The following is a 26,138-nucleotide window of genomic DNA, read 5'->3' on the forward strand; positions in this document are numbered from 1 at the left end:
ATTGTAAAAGATGTGGGAGCCCACGTTTATGGGTCGCAGGTACACTGCACTGCAGGGGATAGTGGCAGGCACTGAGAGAAGGGCTTTGTGAAGCCCTGACGCTGTTTGGGTGCTGGTGAGATGGCTGTGCCAAGTCCTAGAGAGAAAGAGCAATGTTCTTTGAAGCCATCTGCAAACAGGGGCTAATCTAGATGCTTTGGGAGATGCAGGGAGACTGAAGTAGTGGTCAGGCTTCTGAATTTCATAGCCACAGTGTGGGTATGATTTCAGTTCCTCCGTTTACCAATACCCTGGGCAAATCTGCTTCTTGCTTCAGTTTTCTGTTCTGTGAATTGGAAATCATATTGTCTTTTAAAGTTCTGAATGTGGGCTGCGGGGCTGTGTGGTGTGCTAGGCGTTAGCATCATTACCATTGCCCTGTCCAGCAGCCTAGGACTGGCTGGTGGGTTGGATTTCAGGAGGCGACTGTGCACAGGCAGTGATGGGGAATGCGCAGTGACATGAGCAGCTGAAGGACACTGGAGTTAAGATTTCACAGGGTTAGTCATTCGGCAAACATTAGTTGAGCTTTTGCTTTGGGCAAAGTGTGTCTGGATTGATAGCAAAAGGGAAGGAGTAGCAGAGCCTGAGTTCAGACTGAAGGTCGCAGGCTGGCCTGCCTCAGAGCTGGTAGCACCGCCGCCGCTGGGCAGGCTGCGGAGGCCTGTTCGCCTCTCCTCCCTGCTGTTGCCTGAGGCTTAGGGCTCTAGGGTGAAAATCTCTTTGTGACCTCGTTCTTCATCGTCTCAAAACTTGTGAGGCTAGAGGTATTTCTTTATGTTGTGAGAATTAAATGAGACAATGCATGCACATAGCCAGATCTCACTAAGTGGTGCCTGCTGCTGATAGTCCACCCACAGCTCTGCCCTCCCACCCTCAGAGAGCTGTTAACTTGTTGAAGTGTATCATGTAGTAACACAGGACAGCACCTGTTCAGTACCTGTTACCCTGGACCGGAGGCGAGATGCATGGAGTGTGAAGGCGGGTAGAATCCTTCGTTCTGTCTAGAGGGTCTGGGGGAGCTACTGTGAAGAAGCCGTCGATTTAGAGGCTCTTAGCAGGGTTTCAGTGGGTGACATGGGCCCGAGCCTGCAGGGTACATGGGTCTGTGAGCATCTGTGTATCTGTAACCCAGAACTGCAATTCTTTTTGCTGTCTTTTCATATAAACTCTGAGTATCAGGCTAGCACTTCAGTCCCTGGGAGCAGATGAGCGTGGCTTTTTGCTTGTTAGAGGTTGCTGGCAAGTGACCGCCCTGTACTGCATCCTGCTTTTACTGAGTGGATTTCCTAGTGATGTGAGGGGAGGAGTCTGGGATTGGCGTCCATGAATAAGCCGGTGAGCTGTCTGCCTGGAAGTAAGTGAGCAGAGCTGCCGATTGTAACATCTTACCCGACTTGGGTGCTTGGCCTGCCCCTTGGAGGCAGGGCCCTGTGGGTGTGTGCCAGGCGGGTGGGTACAGGAAGCGGCCAGTCTTGAGGCACTGCTGTGTTTTGCCTGGCCCCTTAGCTTTTTAGTTCTGTGAGCCGTCTTCCCTCCTCGTTCTTTGCTGTTCCTTCTGCCTGTGCCTCACTGTGCTCTCTGTGCACTTTAGCTTCTTTTGTTTCCATGATGTGAGTCACCTAAAGGTCTTCTCACTTCCACAAGGCAACCTAGCAGCCAGGAAAACTAGGGCCTGCCAGCCTTTGTGACAGGTTGGGTGGGGCATTGACAAATAGGCTGTTCCAGAAGGAAACGAAGCTCTTGGACAGCAGCAAAACCTGCATAGATGCTTGCCGCCTTGAATTAAGTCACTTTCAGCTAATGATGCCATGTAAAAATACTTTTTAATCCCCCTTAATGATCTTTTTTCCTTCCTGTGGGAATTAGGTTGTTTTGCTAGGGTTAACAGTGTTTCCTTGCGATTAGTCTTAAAAATATATGAAAGCGCATCTGGACAAACACTCTTGCAAAAACCAGAAAATGAATTCAGTGTATTCGCTTGGAGTCCGCCAAATTGCTGGACTTGAGTTTTTTAGAAACCAGTAACTGACAGGTTCTAAACAGTCATTTAGAGGGAGAATAATCAGGTTTCTTGCCTTTTTTTTTTTTTGGTATTTGGAGTGAAAGGCTTGTCCTTTGTAGCTAGTTCATGGTGGTTGTCTGTATTCGCTGATCCTGAAGATGTACATCTTAGGTTTAAGTGGCTCAGAAATCGACTTGTGTCATGCAAACACTTTTATAAAAACAATGGCTGTCTTTCCAGCATTTTGGGCCTGGGCATCCTGCCTTTTCGCTGTGTTCTCATGGAGTGGGGATCACCTGTGGCTGTGACTGAATGGTGGTTCAGTCCTGAGAGGCAGAGCCAGCTCCTCCGGGGTCTGGGTTTCTAGATTGGAGTCATCCTGAGAACTGGCTCTGGTTGCATTCTTTTCGTGCTTTTGCCTTCAGACCACATATTGCACCTGTAGTGGAGGTACAGAGAACAGGTGGAGGCACTCTTTTATTAGTATAATTTAAAAAAATACTTAGCTATTTTTATTGGAGTGTCAGATTTACAAAGAAGGAGACACAAAGATCTTCCATCTGCTGGTTCACTCCCCAAATGGTCACAATGGCCAGAGCTGAGCCGATCCAAAGCCAGGAGCCAGGAGCTTCTTTCAGGTCTCCCTGGTGGGTGTCTGGTCCCAAGGTTTTGGGCTATCTGCTACCATTTTCCCAAGCCGCAAGCAGGGAGCTGGGTGGGAAATGGAGCAGCTGGAACATGAACTGGCACGCCCATGTGGGATCCTGGGCTGGGAGAGGATTAGGCAATTGAACCATCTTGCCAGACCCTGGAAGGTCAGTTTTAATGAGCTAAACCATGTGCTTTCCAACACTGTGTGCACCATACTCCCTGTGCAAGGGTGGGCTTGGGGAGTGGGGTGAGGGTTGGGGGAACTTTGCAGATTGCTGGGTTTCAGTTGCAGAGGTTTCTGCTTTAGTGGGGCTGGGGTGGGACCCTGGAGCCTGCCTTTGATCAGAGTGGGTGGATGTTGCTGTCTTCTGGGAAATATTAGCCAGAACTAATGGCCTGTGGGCTGTGTCTGACGTGTAGGCTCGGAATGGCTCTTACATTTTTAAAGCTTGTTAAAAATAAAGAATATGCAACAGATACCGTATAAAGCATAAAATACCATCTTGCCTGTTACAGCAACAGTTTGAGCCTCGTCTGAACTCTTGGCTGGCTGCTGTGTCTCCGCTTTGCCAGGTGTGGTAGAGTGGGTGGTGAGGAAAGGCGGGCAGCGGAGCCAGCTTAACCCTGGTCTGGTTGTAAGGCTTTTCCTTCAGCTTCAGTGCTCTGCACATAGTTGGCGGCTACTCTTTGATTGGATCACTATCACATGATGATGTTTTTAATTTTAGGTGCTGTTGAATTAGAAAATTTGCCATTAAAGAAAGATGCTTTGAAAGAACTGGAGTTGCCATTTGAAGTCAAAGCTGGTATGTGGAACTGAGGGAGACGGGAGATATTTTGAGCTCTTAGACCTTGGGCTGGAGTTGTGGTATAGCATGTTACGCTGCCACTACAATGCTGGCATCCCTTAACGGCTCTGGTTTTAGTCCCAGCTGCTCCACTTCTGGTCAAGTCCCTGATAATGTGCCTGGGAAAGCAGCTGAGGACAGCCCAACTCTTTGGGCTCTGCTCCCATGTGGAAGACCTGGAGAGAACGCCTGGCTCCTGGCTTCAGCCTGGCCCAGCGCTGGCTGTTGCTGTTATGTGGGGAGTAAAGCAGAAATGGCAGCTCTCTGTCTCCCCTCCTCTCTGTAGCTAGCTCTGCTAGAGCTCTTCCCATCTCTAGCTTTCTCCCCAGGTGGCAGCAACAGCTGGGGCTGAGTGGGGCTGGACTGGGAGCCAAGGGCTTCTTCCAGTCTCCCACGTGGGTGCAGAGGCCCAAGGAATGGTGACTCAGAGATGTATCCAAAAGAGAATTACAAGAGACTGTGGGAGAAATGGATTAAAGTTTCTACTATTTTTTTTTTTAAATAGCCATATTACTATATTTTGTTGTCCTATACCTATTGAAGGCTATCTGTCCTTCCTCCAGTTAGTGAGAATTGCAATTGTGTACTAATTATTATTAAAATTCTTTGTTGTGAAATTTGGCATATGGTTTCAGTTAAATCATAAGTTTTATTATAAAATTTTTTTCACTTTTTTAGATAATCTAGTTTTTAAAATCATTTGTTGTAAACTTTCTTAATTTGTTACTGGATGACAGTCATTTGCTGTTGTCAAATACCATTTTCAAAAAATATTTATTTGGTTGAAAGACAGTTACAGAAAGATCTTCCATCCTCTAGTTTACTCCCCAAATGGCCAGAATGGCTGTGGCTCTGAGCCTGCTGTGTGGGTGGCCAGGCCCAAGTTTCAGGCCATTCTGTGCTGCCTTCCCCAGGTGCGGTAGCAGTAGAGCAGCCAGGACTCGAACCAATGGTCTGAGAAGGGGTACTGGCATCACAGTTGGCAGTTTAACTCACTGTACCATAATGCTGGCCCTGAAAAATGCCGTTGTCAGTGGTGTTATTGTGCCTTGAATCAGCCGACTGGTTCTGCTGGCATCGCGGGTCTCCATGGGTAACGAGCATGCTCTGTTAACCTGTGCTGCTCTGAGAGCCAGCGTGGTAGTTGGGCCGTGTGGCTCTTAGAGGGACGTATTAGGACAGTTCAGATGTTCTTACACATTGTTTTCTGTAGTGGTGCCTTGGCCTGAGGGTTTGCATTCTCTGAGGCTGAGTTGGAGAATAAGCAGCCCCGGCTGCCAGGCTAGTCAGCCTTCTCAGGAGGCCGGGTTCTCCGTGGCTGGCGGTGTGTCACTGCAGTATCAGCTACTGCTGTGGAATGGGCATGTTAGATGAGGTGCAGTCTAAAGTGGTAACTACCGGACTCACCTAACTAACTCCTAACTTAATAAGCCAGATAGTCATTAGCAAATTAGTTTTGTGTCCATGGGCTTAAACAGTTGCTGTGGGAAGAAATACACTTCCCACAGGAGGTTCAGGATGTAGACCACATGAGGAGAAGGTTTCTAGAGGAGAGATGTTGTGTTTGATAAGAGCTTCTTCCGGCTTGATTCCCCAATGCCTACTTACAGATCCCCGCTGGCTTATGCTTGTTTCATGTGTGCCAAAGCCTGCCCCTTATTTTTACTTAAAAAAGAAATGGCAGGGCTCGGCAGTGTGGCCTAGTGGCTAAGGTCCTCGCCTTGATTCCATATGGCCTCTGGTTCTAATCCCGGCAGCTCCACTTCCTCTCTATCTCTCCTCCTCTCAGTATGTCTGACTTTGTAATAAAAATACAATAAATCTAAAAAAAAAAAAAAAAAAAGAAATGGCTAAGTAAATACTTGCTCCTTAAAGCTAAAAAAATTTTTTTTCTTTTTTAAGATTTATTTATTTTTATTACAAAGTCAGATATACAGAGAGGAGGAGAGACAGGAAGCTCTTCCGTCCGATGATCCACTCCCCAAGTGAGTGCAACGGTGCAGGGTCCCAAGGCCTTGGGCCGTCCCAGACTGCTTTCCCAGGCCACAAGCAGGGAGCTGGATGGGAAGTGGAGCTGCCGGGACTAGAACCGGCGCCCATATGGGATCCTGGCGTTCAAGGCGAGGACTTTAGCCGCTAGACCATCGCCGCCGGGCCCATAAATTTTTTTTTTTTCTAAGGATAAAGACTTAGAAATGTGTAGCGGCATTTACCAAGACTTTCCTTCTTCCAGGTTTCATTGGCAAAGTAACCCTTCAGATTCCCTTTTATCGCCCCCACGTGGACCCTTGGGTGATCTCCATCTCTAGCCTGCACTTAATTGGAGCCCCTGAAAAAATACAGGACTTCAACGATGAAAAGGAGAAGCAGCTGGAAAGAGAGCGCAAGAAAGCGCTATTGCAAGCTCTGGAGGAAAAATGGAAGGCAAGCCAGAGACGTTTGCTGTAGAGCCCTCGTGACCCTCACCGGATGAGCAGAAGAGCTGGATTCCACTAACACTGGCTCTTTCCCTTGCAGAGCGAGCGCCAGCAGAAAGGGGAGTCCTACTGGTATTCAGTCACTGCCTCTGTTGTCACGAGAATTGTGGAGAACATTGAAGTAAGTCCCTTGACTTTCACAAGGTATACACATGGAGGCGGTGTCTCGGGCTTCATGGTGTTGTACTTGTTCCCATAGGATGTAGAGGGTTGGCTGCACCCGCCCGTATGCCCTGTGGTTGGCTGCACCCGCCCGTATGCCCTGTGGTTGGCTGGGCCAAAGGGCAAACCTGAAAAGCAAGTCTTGTGCTCTGTGGGAGGTACAGGTTTTTCTTGTCTCGGCTGAAGTAAGAGTTTTCATTACACTTCTATTTCCCTTACTGTACTTTGGTCTACAATTTTTGTTCGTTTCTGGTTTTTGAGAGGCAGAGAAAACAGAGAGCTCCCCTCCGCTGGTTCACTTCCCAGACACCTGTACTGGCCAGGGCTTGGGCAGGCTGAAGCTTTGAGCTAGGAACTTGATCTGGGTAGGAGGGACCCAAGAACTTAAAAAATGGCATGCTTCACCTCTGGGGTGTCTATTAGCAGGCAGCTAGAGTTGGGAGCAGAGCTGGGACTCGAACCCAGGTTCTCTGCTGTGGGAAATGGGCAACCCAAGCAGTGTCTTCATGTTGGCAGGCCAGACTTAGCCCCCTAAGAAGTGGATCTCGAAGCTTTGGTGAGCGTCTAACTGAAGTGAGGGCAGGTCTTTGATCTCTTAGGTCTTCATTGCTTCATCTGTGAATTGAGTGGCAGTGGGGACATGGGGTCTGGCTCAAGTCCCAGGTGTCTGTGGGCGGCCCACTAAGTACTTGACCCCCAGCTGTGCCGCTGGTGACAGTTTGGTGAGCTGCCCGACTGGGGCTTGTGGCCACATTTTCCACTTTAACTATAGTGTGTTTTGCTTTCAAAATCTGAATCAGGATCCACACTGATTTTCCTGACTGTCTTAAGACATTGCCCATTTTACTGCTTCTAAGGTGTTTTTTGGGCAATACCAAGGTGACACAGTCCGATGTGTTCAAAGGATGCTGTCACTTTCATCACAATGACAAAAATATCGGCACAGTTGAAGTGGCTGTTTTGAGTTCTGTTTCAAGCAGTTGGTTTTTTGGCTGCCATTGGTTTTGATTTCAAATCAGTCATTTCTCTATTGGTTTAGCTTTTTTTAAGATTTATTTTTATTTGAAAGGCAGAGTCACAGAGAAAGAAGGAGAGATGGACATCTTCCATCCTCTGGCTCACTCCTCAAATGGCCGCAGCAGTCGGAATGGGGCTGGTCTGAAGCCGGAGGTTTACTGTTTGTCCCCCATGTGTGTTGAGGAACACAGGCACTTGGCCCTTCTCTGCTGCTTTCTCAGACTATTAGCAGGGAGCTGGATTGGAAGTGGAGCAGCCAGGACTTGAACCATATGGGTGTCCATATGGGATGCTGGTGCTGCAGGCGGAGTCTTAACCTATTACCATGGTGCCATGCACTTTGTTAGTTTAGTTTTAATGAAGACTTTTGTTTTACAGATGTATTTATTTATTTGAAAGGTAGAAAGAGTGGAAGAGAGGATCTGTCCACTGGTTCACTCTCCAAATGACCACAACAGTCAATTCTGAGTCACTCTGAAGTCAGGAGCCAAAAATTCTATCCTGGTCTTTGGTTGAAGCCCATCACTTAGGCCATCTCCCATTGCCCTCTCAGGCACAGGAGCAGGGAGCTGGATTGGCAGTAGGGGAGTTGAGACTTGAACCAGTGATCCCCAATGGGGTGTTGGCATTGCAAGTAGCTGCTTAGCCTGTTGTGCCAGAGCACTGGCCCCTTATAGACGATCCTGGGCTTTTCTAGGCAGTGACTCCTGGGAAGGTGGCTTCAGCTGCTGGAAGCCAGATTAAAGTATGGTCAAGTCTTTTTCTGGGAGTGCTCATGCCAGGAGCCTTCACAGTTCTCAGGGGGTCTTCAGAAGTCCAGTCATCAGTTGATAGACATTTGAGTTGTTTCTCCTGTTTGTCAGTTGCTGGGGCCTGGCACTGTAGCTTAGCGGCTAAAGTCCTCGCCTTGAATGCACCGGGATCCCATATGGATACTGGTTCTGATCCTGGCCACCGCATTTCCCATCCAGCCCCCTGCCTGTGGCCTGGGAAAGCAGTCGAGGACGGCCCAAAGCCTTGGAATCTGCACCCATGTGGGAGACTTGGATGAAGCTTCAGGCTCATGGCTTCGGATTGGCTCAGCTCCAGCCAGTGCGGCTACTTGGGGAGTGAATCATCTGACAGAAGATCTTTCTCTGTCTCTCCTTCTCTTTGTATATCTGACTTTCCAATAAAAATAAAATAAATCCTCAAGAATAGAATACTGTTGGGCCCGGCGGTGTGGCCTAGTGGCTAAAGTCCTCGCCTTGAACACGCCAGGATACCATATGGGCGCCAGTTCTAATCCCGACAGCTCCACTTCCCATCCAGCTCCCTGCTTGTGGCCTGAAAGCAGTTGAGGACGGCCCAAAGCCTTGGGACCCTGCCACCATGTGGGAGACCTGGAGGGGGTTCCAGGTTCCTGGCTTTGGGTCGGCGCAGCACCAGCCATTGCGGTCACTTGGGAAGTGAATCATCGGTTGGAAGATCTTCCTCTCTGTCTCTCCTCCTCTCTGTATATCTGACTTTGTAATAAAAATAAATAAATCTTCAAAAAAAAAAAAAAGAATAGAATACTGTTGCTGTGAAATTTCATGCAAAGATTGTTCTAGGAACATATCTTTGGTTTTCCTGAGTTAATACGTAAAGGTAGAATTGAATAGGAACTGTGTTTACTTTTTTTTTTTGAGGCACAGCAGTCTTTGCTGGGGAAGGGCCAGGCTCAGGCACCTGGGCCTGCAGGGTCCATGGTGGACGGCAGGAGCCGCCGTGCTGTCCTGGCAGAGACCCACGCCCTGTTCCTCAGCTGCTGCTGCTGCTTCTCCTTGACACGCTCGTGCTGCCTCTCCAGGGCCCGCAGGCGCTCCTCGCGGTCGTGTGGGAGGGCAGGCTCTCCTGGGCTTCTGCCTGTAGCCCGGCCCTCCTTGTCTCTCTTCTTGTCAGCCTGCGCCTTCTCCCAGTGCTTACGCTGCTGCTGCCACCGCTGCCCGGGTCGCCAGTCCTCGAGCGCCTGCGGCATCTTGGCCATGCTCTTCCAGCACGGCTGCTCCACGGTCAGCTGCTTCTCCTGCAGCGACTCCTGCATGTTCACCAGGCTGAGGCACCTCCGTCTCGTGTACCTCCAGCTCGCACAGCTGTACCCACAATGGCCACAGCATCGTGCCACGAGAACTGCTGGGCTGCATGGCACGGCCCCAGCTGCCCGTGTGGGTCTGGCCACTAGCTCCCAATGAACAACATGGGGGAGATGGCACCCAGTAACCCTGACAGCTTGGGCCAGAGCAGCTGCCAGCCTGAGCAGGGAGAGCGCCATTTACATTTTAATGAGCTACCAAATAGTTTTCCAAAAAGGCTGCACTATTATACATTTTCTTTTTTGTTTTAACATAATAAAACTAAGTATTTTTTAAAAATTATTTTGCATTATGTGACAGTTTCATAGGCTCTGGGATTCCCCCCACTCCTCCCCATGCCCCTCCCCCACGGTGGACCCCCCCCCCCCCCCCGCGCAGTCTCGCCACTCCCAGCTCGATGAGGTCGTTGCAGAGTTCACTGGTTGACACTGTCCATCACAGAGTCTTCATTCGCCCATTTTTCGCTGCCAACATATATCTGAGATGGTTGATTGACCCGCTCTGTCCTCTGTCTTTTCTTGGCTAGGGTTCTGAGTCCAGCTGTTCATCGCCTCAATCAGCTTGTAGTTGCACTTCCTGGGCTGGTTCTGTTTTCGGACTTGAGTTGCACTGGAACCAGTGGGTGTTGCAGACCGGGTTGTTTCTGCCCAGCACGTACTCGGCACTTGCATCAGCCAGTGGGGGCTGCAGCCTAGTCAGGGTGACCTACAATGATCCCCACTAGGCCCGTCCCCTATCCTGGTTTACCTGTGTGCATAGCAGACTAGTCCAGTCTGTCCCACATCCTGTTTAGCTCTTGTATTTGTCCCTGGGTTTTAAAGCTTAGTTTTAACCCACCAACTCAGCCATCCAGCCCCCACAGATGTTGTTGAGTTCTTCTCTGTCTAACCACCCTGGGCCCCTTCCATGTTATCATGTCCTCCCGCGGGAGTAGTGATCCAGGAGGGGGGAGCCTATTGTTTCCCTCCTGGATCTCTCTCTCTCCTGATTTATGCACTCTTCGGGTGGTTCCGCAATTTGACTTAACAGAATTGGCCCCCAGAGCCATCATCTGCCAGCTGGTGTTGCGTCTAAGTCCTTACAGCCCTCATCCATCCTAATTTATGCTTGCCCCAGCAGGGGATAATTTACTCAACCTGGCTTTTCCCTGGTCTAGTTCCCATGCGGCGCTCAGGTGTTGTAGCCCTGCTTAGTGTGGTCTGTCCCCAACTCAGCCCACGCTCTCCAGTAGGGGTAGCTGTCCGGCGAGGGGACCAGCCCCTAAATCCCCATGCCGGTTCTGCCCTTCCCGGTTCTCACGTGTGCTGGGTGGGCGCTGCAGTCAAATCTAGTACCGGCAACCTCGCCCTGGCATTCCACATTGTACGCTGGTTTTGTCGCGACCAAAACCGGCCCAACCCACACTCTGTTCTGGTGCCTGGATTAGCCAGTGGATGACATGCACTGACCCAGCCTGGTCCGCCCCCATCCCGTGCCAAATGCATGCCCGTGGGAAATTTTCCATGGCCTATTCTGGGCTGTTTCCTATCGTACTTCTTGCATTAACCTGGAGGGTCTGTATCTTAGCAGAGGAGTTGCCCAGGCACCTCCCTCTGAGCCTCTCCCATTGCCAAGTTATGCGCATACCAGGGGGTTTTTGAGCCAACTCTTCTCAGTTCACCTCCTGTCCTAGCAGGAACAGTGGCTTAACCTGTTTGGCTTTCACCCCATTCTGATTCTTGTTATAGGATGTCCCAGCCCAGCCATGGCTCGTCCACACCCACATACAGTTCACAAGTGGCTCAGTAGGGGGTCGAGACCAAGCCCAGCCAGTCTCATGTCTACCTTGGTCATCCAGGACACAAGACAGTGTTGGGGTCCGGCACAGTCCGGTGCATCCAATCCCAGCCCACACTGGCGCCTTGGGAGACTACAACTATTTCTAGGTTAGAACACAGCCCCCATTCCAGCACACGTTCCCCCTGGAGGGAGCCTAAACCCGGTTAGGGTGTCCCCTTGGCTCCCACCCTGGGCCTGTTACTAGCCGTAGATCATACACTTACCGGTGGTTGCTCTGACTCATCTTGTTTCATTCTCTCATTTGTCCTAGCCTCAGCCCTAGATTTTATGGCTTCGGGTCCTTGGTTCAAGCAGAGTAGCAGGTGCAATGGCCCAACTCGGCTTGACCTGTGCTCCATCCTGGCAGGCCCGGGCACAGTTCGCCTCGAGCACCTAGTGGCTGGAGTCAGGATCTGAGCAAGACGCCTCATCCTGCATCCCCCTGGCAACCTCCAAGCTGCCGGAGGGGCCTAGATCGCGCCATTTCCCAATCCCGTTCACCGTCCAATGAGGGCGGGGGTGTGTTGTCCTAGAAATTCAAGCCTATGTACCTGGATATTGCAAGGAATCCTGTCTCCCCTATACCAATGTTGGGCCTACTGATGGGTGTCCCCAAATAGCTTTCCACATCGTAAAAACCTCTGAGTTCGCCGCCGGGCAGCCAGCAGGCAAAGCCTGGCACCGCTTGGTGCACTGGCCGCCCAGAACAGAGTACTCGCCCACAGCCTCCCTGCTGCGGGTTTGGCGAATGGAACTCACCCGAGGTACCCTGCTCCCGCCTAACTGGAGCAGGGTGGAGCTCAGGCCTTAGCTCGGCTCTGAGGTGGACCCCATGGCTGCTAACCTGGGGTCTCTGTTGCCCCCTGGGTCTGGGGGACCGAGAACGTGCCCGCGAGGTTTGGTGCTGTTCTGCGGCCGAATTCCATCGAATAGGGGCACCCCCGGCATTATTATATATTTTCATCAACAATGTTTGAGCATTTTATCAATACTTCTTGACAGTCTTGATTATAGCCATTTTAATGGATGAGAGTTGATACCTCATTGTGGCTTTAATTTGTATCTTTTTTTAAAGATTTTTTTTTCTACTTGAAAGGCAGAATGCGGTGGAGGGGCGGAGATGGGGAGAGCTTGTCCATCTTCTGGTTCACTGCCCAGATGGCTGCGTTGTCTGGAGCTGTGCGTTCTGAAACTAGGAGCTGCTGCTGGTGTCCCGTGTGGGAGGGCTGGGTCAGGAGGGCCAGGGCGGCAAGACCACGTTTCCCGAGGCAGTAGGAGTAATTTTGTATTTCCTCTTTTTTTTTTAAAGATTTATTTATTTTTATTGGAAAGGCAGATATACAGAGAGGAGGAGAGACAGAAGATTCTGCATCTGCGTGTATTTTTGTATTTCTTTAGCAGGGCTGGGGCACCTTTTCTGCCAAGGGCCCTTTGATACTCCTGATATCATGTTGGAATTGATTGAGTGCTGGCCCTGTGTGTGATGCATTTATGTAAAATGCCTGCTGTGCTTTATCGTACTGTCTCCATGGCAGTTTGTTCCCCACCTCTAGCAGTTATCAAATGTTTTTTTTTTTTTTTCTCATTGCAGTTAAAAATTCAAGATGTCCACCTACGCTTTGAAGATGGTGTCACCAGCCCTTCCCATCCTTTTGCATTTGGCGTTTGCATTAAGACAGTGTCCGTGCAGAACGCGGTGAATGAGCCTGTGAGTACGTGTGTGATGCATACGAGGCAGAATGCTGTGCCCTTGTCACATAGTGAGGTTGTGTTCTCATTCGCCCTGTTTACACTGTTTGGCACATGTGCAGTTCTCTGCAGGCAGCAAGTTTAATTTGCTGAAATATGAAAATAGTTTTCTTTTTGTCTGACCCTTTGTTATATCACTTTAATTTCACATACAAAGAAACCTTGCAGCTGAAAGGGTTTCCACCTTGGTTTTCCAGTGGTACCATGTGTATTCCGGAGTGAGCTGCTGCTGGGCAGTGCTTGCCCAAGGTTGTCCTGTCCTGACCTTCGTCCTCAGCTTTCTTCTGACTTCCACATTCAGGATTTAAAAGAATACTTATGGGATGCTTTCACTGCTGTTTCATGCTTGTCTGATAACACACCATTTCTGTATACTCTTCACACAGTGCTTTTTAAAAATTGTATTTTAATGTTTAATACAACGGTGAGGGAGTTGCAGACCCATGTGGGCCTCTGATTATCCAGTTAAGGTGGAGAATGTTGGGGCGAAGGAGGTGGGATTCCCTGAGGGGTGGGTGAGGAGAAAGTGCCGGGTCCTTGTTACCAGACTAGTCAACACCTGGGCCAGAGGTTGTTTGATGTTGCCTTGGAGACCCAGAGAGGTGTTACTTGAGTGCTCTTAATCTGAGAATTTGTTGGTTTGTTGCACCAGAGGTGAGGAATTCTAAGGCCTATTGCCTCGTTGTCTACCTCAGTGTGTCTGCAGGCCTAGGTCTTAGGTGCTTGCTTTAAAGCCTGGCCTGGATTGTCCTTTCACCTGCCCTCCTTTTCATCCTTTGAAGAGACACTCAGGGTCCTCTTTGGTTTAGGTGAACCAGCGATCTTGTCTTTCATGTGTGTCTGGGTATCCTCTTCATTCTTGCATGGGAGTCAGCAGCTGAGGTGGCCCAGTCCTGCAGCACGCGCACCAGGGTCAGACTACAGGTCTGTGTAATTTTCTCTGAGGTCAGGGATCGAGCACAACAGTCCAGCTGGGAAGCCCCGGAGAAACCTCGCCTGGGAGGTCCTCAGACCCCTCTCTCGTGTGCGCTGTCTGGTGCAGGGTCTGGCCCAGCCCGCTGCCTGCACCAGCAGTGCATTGCTGTGGACAGGTGCAGCTGCCTTTCCGGTGCTGAGACCTGGCCCAGCCCAGCCACCTCCCTGCCCTCTCCCCCATTGCTGGCTGCCGTGTGCGCTGACAGGTGCACACAGTGCTTTTGACCCCAGCTATGTGGACTATTTCTTACACACCAGGCAATTCTCCAGCAGACTCCAAGTGGGCTTCCTGAGGTTTAACTTCATTCTCATAGTAATGATTTAAAGGCAACCCCAAAGCTTAAAGGCTTAGCCTCACAGGACTGCTCCCACTTCAGATAGCTGTGGCATGGCCCAGGTTATGACTGGTACTTGCCACTGGCCCACAGTCAGTTGGCATTGCTACGTCCCCACACCCTCTCAGGGTCAGCTAGGGTGACTCACAGAACTCAGGACAGCAGTTCTCGTACCACTAGCAGTTGATTATAAAGGGTTCAGGTGACACATCAGGAAGATCTCCCCTGCCCTTCACCAAGTCTTCAGTAACCTGGAAGCTTAACAGATTTCATTATTCAGAAATCTTTATAGGGGCTGTTCCCCTGCCCATCACCCAGAGGCTGTGGGGTCGGGCTGGAAGTTCCACCCCTGCACTCATTCGGTCTCTGGTGACAGCCGTGCTGAGGCTGTCTGAGGGGCTCACCCTGTGTCAGCTCATTTCCGTGAACAGTCACACAGCCTAGTGAGGAAGAGCCACGTTCGAGACATGGGCAGGACGTTTTGACCAAACAGGGAAGTGGAAGAAAGGAAAGTGGCAAGATGATGACAGGCTTCCAGAGAGGGCTGTCCTGGGTGAGCCCCTCCGTCAGGTGCCTGGCATCGCAAGTGCCCAGGTCTGTGGCCTCCAGGATGTTTTGATCTGTTCTCTTCTTGTGCATGTTAATCACTGTGTCGTGGCACTGATGGAAGAAGATGGATTGTCACAGAGCACTGGGTCAGGTGTTTGCGGCTGTGTGGAGCTGGATGTGTTAGCTCGGGGTAATCAAATGTTCTTCGTCACAACTTGTTGCCACAAACTTTTCATTCTTGTGACACATTCAATAACCATATTTTCTTTTAAGGAGAATTTTTTTTTAAAGATTTATTTATTTGTATTGAAAAGTCAGATATATAAAGAGGAGAGACAAAAAGGAAGATCTTCTGTCTAATGATTCACTCCCCAAAGTGACTGCAACGGCCGAAGCTGTGCCGACCCGAAGTCAGGAGCCAGGAGCCAGGAGCCAGGAGCCAGGAGCTCCTCCAGGTCTCCCATGTGGGTTCTGGATCCCAAGGCTTTTACCCGTCTTCGACTGCTTTCCCAGGCCACAAACGGAACTGGATTGGAAGCAGACTGACTGGGATTAGAACTAGCATCCATATGGGATCCTGGCGCATTTAAGACGAGGACTTCAGTTGCTAGGCTACTGCGTTGGGCCCAAGAGGAATCTGTTTTATAGTTTCCAGAGTTCTGTGTCTAAAACTCACACTGCATTTTTGTACCTGCCTATATCTAGCTTTTAGTGACTTTGTGTCACTTAAAGTATGAAGCTCAGCTTCCTAAGGTGCCACATTGTCACGGATTGGATGGCTCGAAACAACAGACATGCTTTCTCTAGGTTGGAAGGCCAGAAGTCTGAAGTCAAGGTCGGCGGGCTGGTTCCTGGCACAGGTTCGAGAGAGGAAGCACCTGCCTGAGTCCTTGTTCTCTTTGTAGTCGTGACTGGTGTTCCTTGACTCCGCCTCCAGCTTCATGTGGTGGTCTTTCTGTGTGTCTTTTTTACTTCTATTAAAAATTGTTTAGGATGGGCCTGGTGCATAGCCTGGTGGCTGAAGTCCTCGCCTTGCTCGTGCCAGGATCCCATACGGGCGCCAGTTCTAATCCTGGAAGCCCTGTTTCCTATCCAGCTCCCTGCTTGTAGCCTGGAAAAACAGTCGAGGACCGCTCAAAGCCTTGGGACTCTACACCGTATGGGAGACCTGGAGGAAGCTCCTGGCTCCTGGCTTCGGATCGGCGCAGCTCTAGCTGTTGCGGCCAATTGGGGAACATCTTCCTCTCTGTCTCTCCTCCTCTTTGTATATCTGACTTTCCAATAAAAAATAAATAAAAAATTGTTTAGGGCCTAGTGTGGTAGCCTAGTAGCTAAATCTTTGCCTTGCATGCATTGGGCACTGGTTCATGTCCCAACTGCTTCACTTTCCATCCAACTCCCTGTTTGTAGCCTGGGAAAACAGTAAAGGACAGTCCAAAGCCTTAGGACCCTACACCCCCTGGGAGACCCGGAAGAAGTTCCTGGCTCCTGTCTTTGGATTGGCTTACCTGCAGCTATTGAGGCCACTTGGGGAGTGAACCAGCAGACAGAAGATCTTTCTCTATGTGTCTCCTTCTCTTTGTACATCTGTACATCTGCTTTTCCAATAAAAAATAAATCTTGTTTAAAAATCTTAAAAATTTTATGTATATGTATATATTTATCTACTTGAGTGATGCGCATGCCTTGCGTGTGCGCATGCACACACACACATGCAGATAGCAATCTTCTGTCAGCTGGCTTGCTCTGCAGTGCCCAGGCAGAGCCACAGCAGGGCCGGGAGGCTAGGACTCCATCCGGGTCTTGCTGAGGGAAGCAGGGTCCCAAGCACTGATGCCCCCAGGATGCATCAGCAGGTGAGCCGGCGTAGGGCCCCTCGGACTCTCAGCTGACTGCCACAGCACCTCCATTTTTTCCTTCTAATAAAGCTACCAGTCAGCACACTAACCCAGTATGATGCTGTTTTAACTTAGTACATATGCAAAGATCTTGTTTTCAAACTAGCTCACATCACTTCCAGGTGGACATGAACTTTGGTGAGAAAGGCATGAAGCATCCAGTGTACCTTAGTGACCATCCACTTGGTTTTTCTGTACTTAATGAATGCTGCACTGTAGCTATTCACTGTCTGAGTGCGCGGTGCTGCCCACTGCAGCGCGTGTGACTTTGCTAGGTGATACACTTGCCTCCACCTTTCCCTCAAGATCTCAGGGTTTTTGCATTAGTAACTCAGTCTTCCTGTTCTTCTGCTTGCCTAAAATTTATGTATCTTTTGACACTCATTTTTTTTAAAGATTTATTTTATTTTTATTGGAAAGTCAGATATACAGAGAGGAGGAGAGACAGAGAGAAAGATCTTCCTCCTATCTATTGCGCCAATCCTGGCTGGGCCAATCCAAAGCCAGGAGCCAAGAGCCAGGAGCTTCTTCCAGGTCTCCCATGTGGGTGCAGGATCCCAAGGCTCTGGGCTGTCCTCGACTGCTTTTCCGGCCACAAGCAGGGAGCTGGATGGGAAGCAGGGCCTCCAGGATATGAACCAGTGCCCATATGGAATCCTGGCGCATGCAAGGTGAGGACTTTAGCCACTAGGCTACCTCGCTGGGCCCTTGACACTCATTTGTACAGAGACATTTTCTTTTTTGTCTGTAGCAACTTAGAATTTCTTTCTCTGTTTCTTCTGTAATTATTTCATGAGTTCGTGGTATGTTTGTACCCCAAGTTGGCTAGGATTTGAATACTGTAAAACTATATTTCTTTACTTTTTAAAACTTGTTTGACAGAGACTTGCATTTGCTGAATCGCCCTCCAACTGCCTGCAGTAGCTGGGACTAGACCAGTGAGAAGCCTGGACTTAACTGTTCTGTCGTGGTCCCCTATGTTGAGGGGCAGAGAGCCAAATACTTGAGCCGTCATCTGTTGACTCTCAGAGCCTGCTGGGGCAGGAAGCTGGAGTCAGGAGCAGAGCGGTGACCGGAACCTGGGTCCTCGCTGTGGGGTGCAGGTGGCTCAAACAGCATTCCAGCCACTGTACCAAACATGCCAGGCCAATTTTTAATGCAGTGTTGTATCCCCAAGACCTTGCACATATCCTGATGCGTGATGGCACGAGTGGTTTGTGAAATGAATCAGTGTATTCATGATTGGAGACAGTCATCTGTTTTCTCCCTTGTTTTCAGGTACAGAAACTAATGCGGAAAAAGCAATTAGATGTGGAAGAGTTTAGCATCTATTGGGATGTTGATTGCACTTTGCTGGGGGATCTGCCGCAGGTGGAGCTGCAGGTAGGAGTCTGGTGAGGGCTCTCTTGAGGGGAGGGGAGTCTGGAGGACAGTGCTGTGGCATCAGGCCTTTCTTCCCAGTGTGCCCTGATTCCTGTGCCCACACTCTTACTCCACAGACATCTGCCTTCCCTCCTCTGGGCTCGCCTGAAGTATTTGCTCTGTCTGCAGCTTTGAAAAATGTACAGTGTTTTTAGATGTGTGTGTTTTCAATTTATGCTAGAGCATAGGTGTTTTAGGGTTTTTTCCCTCATAAAGCTGTTTTTTTTTTTTTTTTTTTTTTTTTAAGATTTATTTTATTTTTATTACAAAGTCAGACATACTGAGAGGAGGAGAGACAGAGAGGAAGTGGAGCTGCCGGGATTAGAACCAGCGGCCATATGGGATCAAGGCGAGGACCTTAGCCACCAGGCCACGCTGCCAAGCCCCATAAAGCTGTTTTTACAATACAGTTCTTTCTACTTGTAGTTCATTGCTTGTTACTGCTGCAAATATGCTAAATGTCACAGTTATCCATTCTGTTAGCCACATGTATGAAGCATCCAGAATGCCAGTAAACGAATCATCCGAAGTGATTCTTTTTTTTTTAGTATATATCTTTTTAAAAAATTTTTTTTACATTTTATTATCATTATGATCATTTTATGATACAGTTCCATAGGCTTCTGGCATTTCCCTTATCCGCTTCCCATTTCCCTCCCCCCTACCTAGTTCCTCTATATCATTGCTAACATATAGTTCTTCATACACAGTCATATGTCCGTCATTGCAGGCATGGACAATGGCAGAGAGTCTAGAATCCTATTGTCAAGATATAAAACAGTTTCATTGTAAGTCCATCTTTGGAAGTAGAAATGCATACTACATTGTATCCTCACATCTGGATGTTAGTCTTCATTTCACAGCTACTGCACATCCCCTTAAATGAAAAGTCACAAAACAGAATCAACATCAGGAAGAAAAAAGAAATTAACAACACCAAGAAGTTAAATAACATGCTATTAAATGACTAATGTGTAGCTGGACAAGTGAAAATCAAGAACCTTCTTGAAGAAAATGATGTTACTGTATGATCTACAAGTCGAATGATTTAATCAGAAAAAACTGTTTTGAAGAGATGAAACTAACGGAAAACAACAAAACCCATGTGATATAGTTTCTGCTGATTTTTGTTGGTGAAGTGTGTCTCTTCTAGACAATAAATAGATGGGTTTTGTTTTTTAATCCAGTCTACTAACCTGTGACGTTCGATTGAGCTTAATCCATTTACATTCAGCGTTTAATATGTATGGGTGGTACTTCGGTCTTGTCATTTTAGAAACGGGTTGTTCATTAGTTTAATCTTCTGTTGTCATTTTACGGGGATGTTCTTCCCATTTGCCTTTGGTTTTGGTAGGTGCTATTCCTCTTCTCTGCCAAGAGAACATCTTGAAATATCATTTGTAGGGCAGGTTTGGAAGAGGCAAATTCTTTTAGCTTTTCTTTACTGTGGAAGAATTTTATTTCATTTTCAAAGACAAAAGAAAGCTTTGCAGGATATGTTATCCTGGGCCGAAAATTTTTTTCTTTTATAATCTGGAATCTGTCACTCCATTCTCTTCTTGCCTGTAGAGTATCCTGTGAGAGATCTCCTGCGAGTTTAATTGGCTTTCCTTTATATGTCAATTGATTGTTTTCACGTGCACATTTTTTTTAAAAGATTTATTTATTTTTATTGGAAAGGTGGATATACAGAGAGGAGGAGAGACAGAGAGGAAGATCTTCCATCCGATGATTCACTCCCCAAGTGACCGCAACGGCCGGTGTTGCGCCGATCCGAAGCCAGGAACCTGGAACCTCCTCCAGGTCTCCCACACAGGTGCTGGGTCCAAATGCATTGGGCCATCCCCGACTGCTTTCCCAGGCCACAAGCAGGGAGCTGGATGGGAAGTGGAGCTGCCGGGATTAGAACCGGAGCCCATATGGGATCCCGGTGAGTTCAAGGCGAGGACTTTCGCTGCTAGGCCACGCCACCGGGCCCTCATGTGCACATTTAAGGATCTTTTCCCTATGTTCAATTGAAGAGAGCTTGATGATCATGTGTCTTGGTGAAGATCGCTTTTGGTCAAGCCTGTTGGGAGTTCTGTGCCCCTCCTGGATCTTGTTTCCCAATTCTTTTTCCAGATTAGAGAAATTTTCCTTTATTATTTCATTAAATACATTTGCAACCTCAGCTTCTCTTTCTGCACCTTCTGGGACTCCCATAACTCTTAGATTTGGCCTCTTGAGAGTGTCTTTCAATTCTTGAATACTTGTTTTGGCCTGATCCAGCTCTGCTTCCAGCTTTTTGTTTGCTTCCCCCTGGTGACAGGAAATATCTTCCAATTCTGAGAATGATTCCTCTGCTTGCTTCATTCTATTTTGGAGACTCTCCACTGTACTCTTAATTTGCTCTACTGTGTTAATTTCTGATATACCAGCCTTGATTTGATTTATTGCTTCCTTAAATTCCTTGAACTCTTGCATGAGCTTCTCATTGTTGATCAGAATCTTTAAAATGAGTCTTATGGATTCTGTGTGCCCCATTTTCTTGATGTCTTCCTCAGTTAACTCTGAGGTTGGCATAGGGTTTTGCTCCTTTGTAGCGGAGTTTTCAGTAATATCCATTGTGCCTTTGTCTCTTCTTTTGCTCTTGATCGTTGTACTTCTGCTTAGCAGAGTCTTCTCCTTGGGGCAGGTTTCTAAGCTCTGTCACCCACAGACCTACAGTTTGATTTTACTTATTGCAGTTGGTACACAACTTTTTGCTTGCAGCCACTTGTGCCACAACCTCCAGCGAGTTCCAGGTCTGGGTTCTTATGTCAGATTTCCACCACAGTCTCCACAGCCCCAGCTCTGGCTCACCACTCCACCTCCTATGATACCGTGCTGAGGCTGCACCATTGTCTCTGCAACCTTTATCCCACTTCCGGTTGGAGCAGGTCCCAGGATTAGAGAGACATCAGGTGTCCTATATAATTAGGTTGTTATTAGGTTGTTGGTGGTGCTGATCTTTTCAGAACCTGTTGGACGTTAGGTCTGGGTGCCACATGGACCTATTTTGACCAGTACGATGCCACAGTCAGTATTATTTTCCTGTGGGACCAGTGCAATCACGGAACTCAGTGAGTTCTCGCGAGCTTAGCACATGCACAGTTCACTGTTGTCCCCTGTAGTCCCAAAGCTATTGCCACAGTGTCCAAAATGGCGCCTGATGTACATCCACTAAGGTTCTTGATTTGCAGGCGATCAGCTCTGAGGGCTACCCAGACCTGTCTTGGGTGGAACCTGTAGAATGCCACGTTGTTGCAGTTCACTGAATCAGAAATGAGTTCACTCCCAGCTCAGTGCATGCTCAGTCCTTTCCCTTGCCCTTTCCTCCTTATGCAAAATGGCACTCAGTTCAGCTCTAGGGGCTGACTGGACTGTGAAATCCACCCTGTTCTCGCACTGCCCATCTGAGATCTGCTGCTCTGTCTCTGCTCCTGGTCAAATTAAATTGACCAGCAGAAAGGACAGTTCTTTGTCTGGACTCACCTCCCAATCTCCCAGTTAAATTCTCTTCCCACCTGGTTGCTGGTGGAGTTCCGGCTGCTGGTGGAATTCAGATTGCTGTGCTGGAGTATCAGTCTCTGTAACACCACACCATGTGTCCGCCGCTTTCCTGTGTCTGTCAGTCTCCAGGTACCCCTCTGCTGTTGTTCATTCCTCTCCTATTTCCTTTTAAAAAAGTTATTTAATCTACTTGAAAGGGACGGAGGAGAAAGAGAGAGCGAGAAGGAGAAGGAGTAGGAGAAGGAGAAAGAGAATATTTCCTCTCTGGTTGTTCATTCTGCTCGTGCCTGCAGTAACCAGGACAGGCCAGGCCAAAGCTAGGATTGTGGATTCAGGTGTGTGGATGCTGGGAACTCTGAGACTGAACTGCCGCCAGCTGCCTCCCGTCATGTGCATTAGCAGCAATCTGGGATTGGACTTGAACCTGAGCAAGTCCTGTGTGGGATAGATGCACCCCAAACAGCATCTTAACTGCTGGGCCAAATGGCCATTCCCAGGAGCTGTCTTATTTGTATTGAAACGTGATCTCCAGTCAGTCACATTCCTCTAAGAGATACTTGGGAAGTTGTAAACCATTGAGTATGAAATATTACTGTTTGAGAAAGTTGAAGAAAAATCTCAGTTTAATCTTTTTGTGAAGAAATTATAGGTGGTTTAAATGAAATGGAAAGAAATGACTGCTTCCTGACCTCCCCCACCCCAGGCTATCTTTGGCTTGTGTATTATCGTCCTGAGAGGTTTTTTTTTTTTTTTGCTAATTCTGTTAGGCGAATACTCATCCATACACTGGAACAATATGAAGCTGTGAAAAAGTAAACAGGTTTTTATGATAACTATGTAACAGCTCTGAGATACCTGGAGATTTAAGAACCTAGGACAAAATTACACAATGTTTGTAGCAGAAAACAGAAAGCCTGGATGTGCTTACATCCGTGCAGGAGGCCTGTAAGTGAGAGCGGAGTGTGCTGGCCTTTGAGCAGGGTGAGAGGGTAGCTGCGGAGTGAGCAGGAAAGGGAAATTTCACCTTATTTTGTCCTGTCCTTTTAAACCGTGAATGTAGTAGGACTGGTTAAGAAACAAGCAATTTTTATAAAAACTTTATAAAGAACTTTTAGAACCAAATTCTATGACTTTTTAATTATGATATGGTAGATTAGACCCTCTTTCACCTGTAACTTGATCCTAGAAGCATTGGCGGCTGCTGTGACACAGTCCACGGCCTAGCTTGGCTGTTTCTGCACAAACCCCCAACATTAGTCTGATGTTCTTGTGCTCCACAGGAGGCCATGGCCAGGAGTGCCGACAGTCGCTGTCACCGCTATGTCCTGGAGCCCGTGTGTGCATCTGCTCTCCTGAAGAGAAACTGCTCCAAGGAGCCACTGCGGTCTCGGCACAGGCCCCGCATTGAGTGTGACATTCAGCTGGAAACCATCCCCTTGAAACTCTCTCAGGTATCCTGGGGCCCCGAGGGCTTGGCCCTCTGTCGGTGGGTGAAGGACAAATGTTGGTAGAATGTGCTTAGCACTTAATGTATTCTCAGGAAAGACCGTCTGTGAGAGAGCATTTTCTGCAGGCCCAAGCTTGTTAGGCGTGTGCCCACTTCTCTGTTGACAGTTAAATGGGATTATCTCAAGTTCATTTTGATTGAATTTAGATGCTGAGTGAAGTAGAGAAGAGATATAGCAAATATAAATGAATACTGAACTGTCATTATCCAGAGACAGGACCTTTAATGCTCCCTTGCTTCTAGCTTGTACTGGGTTTCAGTTAAGTGGCTTGGTGAAAACAAATTGTTCTTGTTAGATAAAAGGTGTAACAGTAAAAAAAACAAATCTGTCCTAACTCAGTATCTCTTAATCTCTGATAAAAAGCTACAGTATCGGCAAATCATGGAATTTCTCAAGGAGCTGGAGCGAAAAGAGAGGCAGATGAAGTTCCGAAAGTGGAAACCCAAAGTGGCGGTATCAAAGAAGTAAGGGCTCGTGTGTGTTGTACATCTAATGTGTTTTACAGCATGCTGTTGTCTGTACCTGCATCAGAAATAGCCTCAGGGCTCTTTCACAGGATCCACACGTTTGATTTCTGTTTGATAAGATACAGTTGATAGCTCTTAAAATGCTTTTCTGTTATCATTATTGATATTGTATGTTTATTTGATTGCTATACTTAATTCAGTGTAATGAAATTCAGAAAATCCTGCCAGTCTTATTTAGCAAGTAGAGTGGTAAGACCTGATGTGTAGTAAGTACCTTGCAGTTTTTGCTTGCTTGAGTCTTCTCAGCATTCACACAGTAAACATTTTAACTTACGTAACAAAAGTAAGTGTATTTTCATGCTTCAGTTATAACAGTAATAAGCTTGGACAGTAATATGTTAAAAGTTCCTAAAATTTCCAGTTCTTTTCCTGGTATTTACTTTTAAATGTTAAATCCTTAAAGGATTATTCATTTGAAACACTCAGAGTGAAAGAGAGGTCTCCTATCCACTGATTTACTCCCTGAGTGGCCGTAGTGGCTGGACTGAGCCAGGAACTCCCTTGGTCCACCGTGTGGTGACAGGGCCTGTCGTATTTGGTCCACCTGCTGCTGCTTTCCCAGGTGCATTAGCAGGCAGTGATGGTCGAGTGGAACAGTTGGAAATTAAAGTAGTGCTCATGAAATACCAACGTCTGACAGCAGTTTAACAGACTCCTCTATAAGACCAACCTGTGAAATCCCTAGTTTTAAAATCTTTAGTAGTTAAGTCCCTGATGATTATTTCAAGGTGGTATTTACCTTATGGTATTTGAGTTTCTGTCAATGGAAGGGACTGATGCTATGGATAATTCAGACTATTTGGATCCTGTGCTACTATTGATATATGTGGGGAGCTATTATTTGATATTCTTAGGTGTCAGATTTACTTTCCCCATGTGTTGGATTCACCTTGATACTACAATAAACTTGGGAGATAAACTGATGACTGGTGAGGAAAGATATTTTGGGAAGGAGTAGTGGTACATGGATTGTCCTGAATTGAGAGAGAGTGTTTTGGTTGTTTTTATTGTGAGAAATAATTTCATTTCTCTGGTCTCCCTTAGCTGCCGAGAATGGTGGTATTTCGCTTTGAATGCTAACCTGTATGAAATCAGAGAGCAGAGGAAGCGTTGTGCCTGGGACTTCTTGCTGCATCGCGCCCGTGATGCTGTGTCCTACACTGACAAGTACTTCACCAAGTTAAAAGGAGGCTTGCTGTCTGCAGGCGACAAGGTGAATAGACTGGTGTCTTATGCATCTTGCCTTCATTTGGATGGTAAGAGTGTTCTCTCAAAGACTGGTGAGGTTGCAAACTGTGACGACATAAAATACCTTTCCAGGAACAGAGGGAGAGGGAGAGACAGAATGAGAAAGAGTTCTGCTGGTTTACTCCCCAAATGCACTTACTACTGGGCCAGGCCAAATCCAGAAGCCCAGAATTCCATCTGGGTTTGCCATGTGGGTAGCAGAAACTCCAGGTGCAGTAGTAGCAATTTGGGTTGGAAACAGTGATGTAACTCAGTCTCAGGTGCTCTGGTATGGGGTGTGTGTGTGTGCCAAGTGACAGCACAACCCACTGTGCAAGAGCTCCCACCCCAAGAACTTCTTGGGAGGCCCCTATTCATGCATTGACCATTAACATACTCCCACTCTGCTGCCCGGGAGAGCCAAACTGTGAGTGAGAGGAAGCCAGCGTGCCTGTGTCCTGCCATGACCTGTGCCTTCTGCGCCTGGCTCTGTGCAGAGCCTTGTTCACGGGACCCTCTGTGTCTCCTCCTAGCCTGGGTGGAGTCCTCATTCTTTTTCTCTGAGATAAGTCAGTGACCTCTTCAGATTTTAATCCACGTGTCTGTAATCCCAGCTGACTCGATGGACCCCGAGTTTCTGGTGGTTGAGACACAAGAGAAGCTCTTGTTTGGGCTGTAGGCTGCAGTCCCCTGCCCCGGCCCTCTTTGGTCTGTCTGTTCTTGCCCAAGGCATGGCATTGGGAGTTTCTTTGCTCCTGGATTTGCAGTTGTGTGTGGTAGCAGTTTAGAGCATTCCATGTGTTTGGGCTCAGATGCTGTCTCTAATAACTTAATTTTCCCTTCACACTCCTTGGGTGATGACTGGTGGCCAGGCTGGCTCTCCTGTGTAAAAACCACTCATTTGGTTTACGCTTTTCCCTTCAGTGTTGATGTGGATGTTAATGTAGGAACCTCATGAAAAACATGGGACAATCCAGACTTTTTGTTTTGATTGGTCTTCTTCTCTTTTTAAAAGTATTTATTTATTTATTTAAAAGGCAGAGTTGCAGAGAGAGATGGAGAGACAGAGGGATCTTCTGTCTGCTGGTTCACTCCCCAGATGTCCCAATGGCCAGGCTGGGCCTGGCTGAAGCTAGGAGCTAAGAGCTTCATCTGAGTCTCCCATGTGGGTGGCAGGGGCCCAGACACTTGGGTTATCTGCTACTTTTCTCAGATCCTTAACAGAGTTTATTGGAAGTGGGACAACTGGGACGAGCCATATGGGATGCCAGAGGGCATTACAGGTA

General features: G+C 47.9%; 1 protein-coding gene across 3 annotated transcripts in view; it reads left to right on the top strand.

The window, feature by feature from the left end:
- The window catches only part of VPS13D (vacuolar protein sorting 13 homolog D), a 262,915-nt gene that overhangs the window by 6,005 nt on the left and 230,772 nt on the right, over nucleotides 1–26,138 (top strand). For all 3 annotated transcript variants that reach the window (XM_058675413.1, XM_058675405.1, XM_058675416.1), the window contains exons 3-10: nucleotides 3,424–3,501; nucleotides 5,777–5,967; nucleotides 6,061–6,141; nucleotides 12,723–12,839; nucleotides 17,916–18,020; nucleotides 22,871–23,041; nucleotides 23,462–23,562; nucleotides 24,670–24,838. In XM_058675413.1, coding sequence (XP_058531396.1) covers nucleotides 3,424–3,501; nucleotides 5,777–5,967; nucleotides 6,061–6,141; nucleotides 12,723–12,839; nucleotides 17,916–18,020; nucleotides 22,871–23,041; nucleotides 23,462–23,562; nucleotides 24,670–24,838 — 1,013 coding nt within the window. The remainder of the gene's footprint in view (nucleotides 1–3,423; nucleotides 3,502–5,776; nucleotides 5,968–6,060; nucleotides 6,142–12,722; nucleotides 12,840–17,915; nucleotides 18,021–22,870; nucleotides 23,042–23,461; nucleotides 23,563–24,669; nucleotides 24,839–26,138) is intronic.

This window comes from Ochotona princeps, chromosome 2, assembly GCF_030435755.1.
Source record: "Ochotona princeps isolate mOchPri1 chromosome 2, mOchPri1.hap1, whole genome shotgun sequence".
Taxonomy (NCBI): Eukaryota; Metazoa; Chordata; class Mammalia; order Lagomorpha; family Ochotonidae; genus Ochotona; species Ochotona princeps.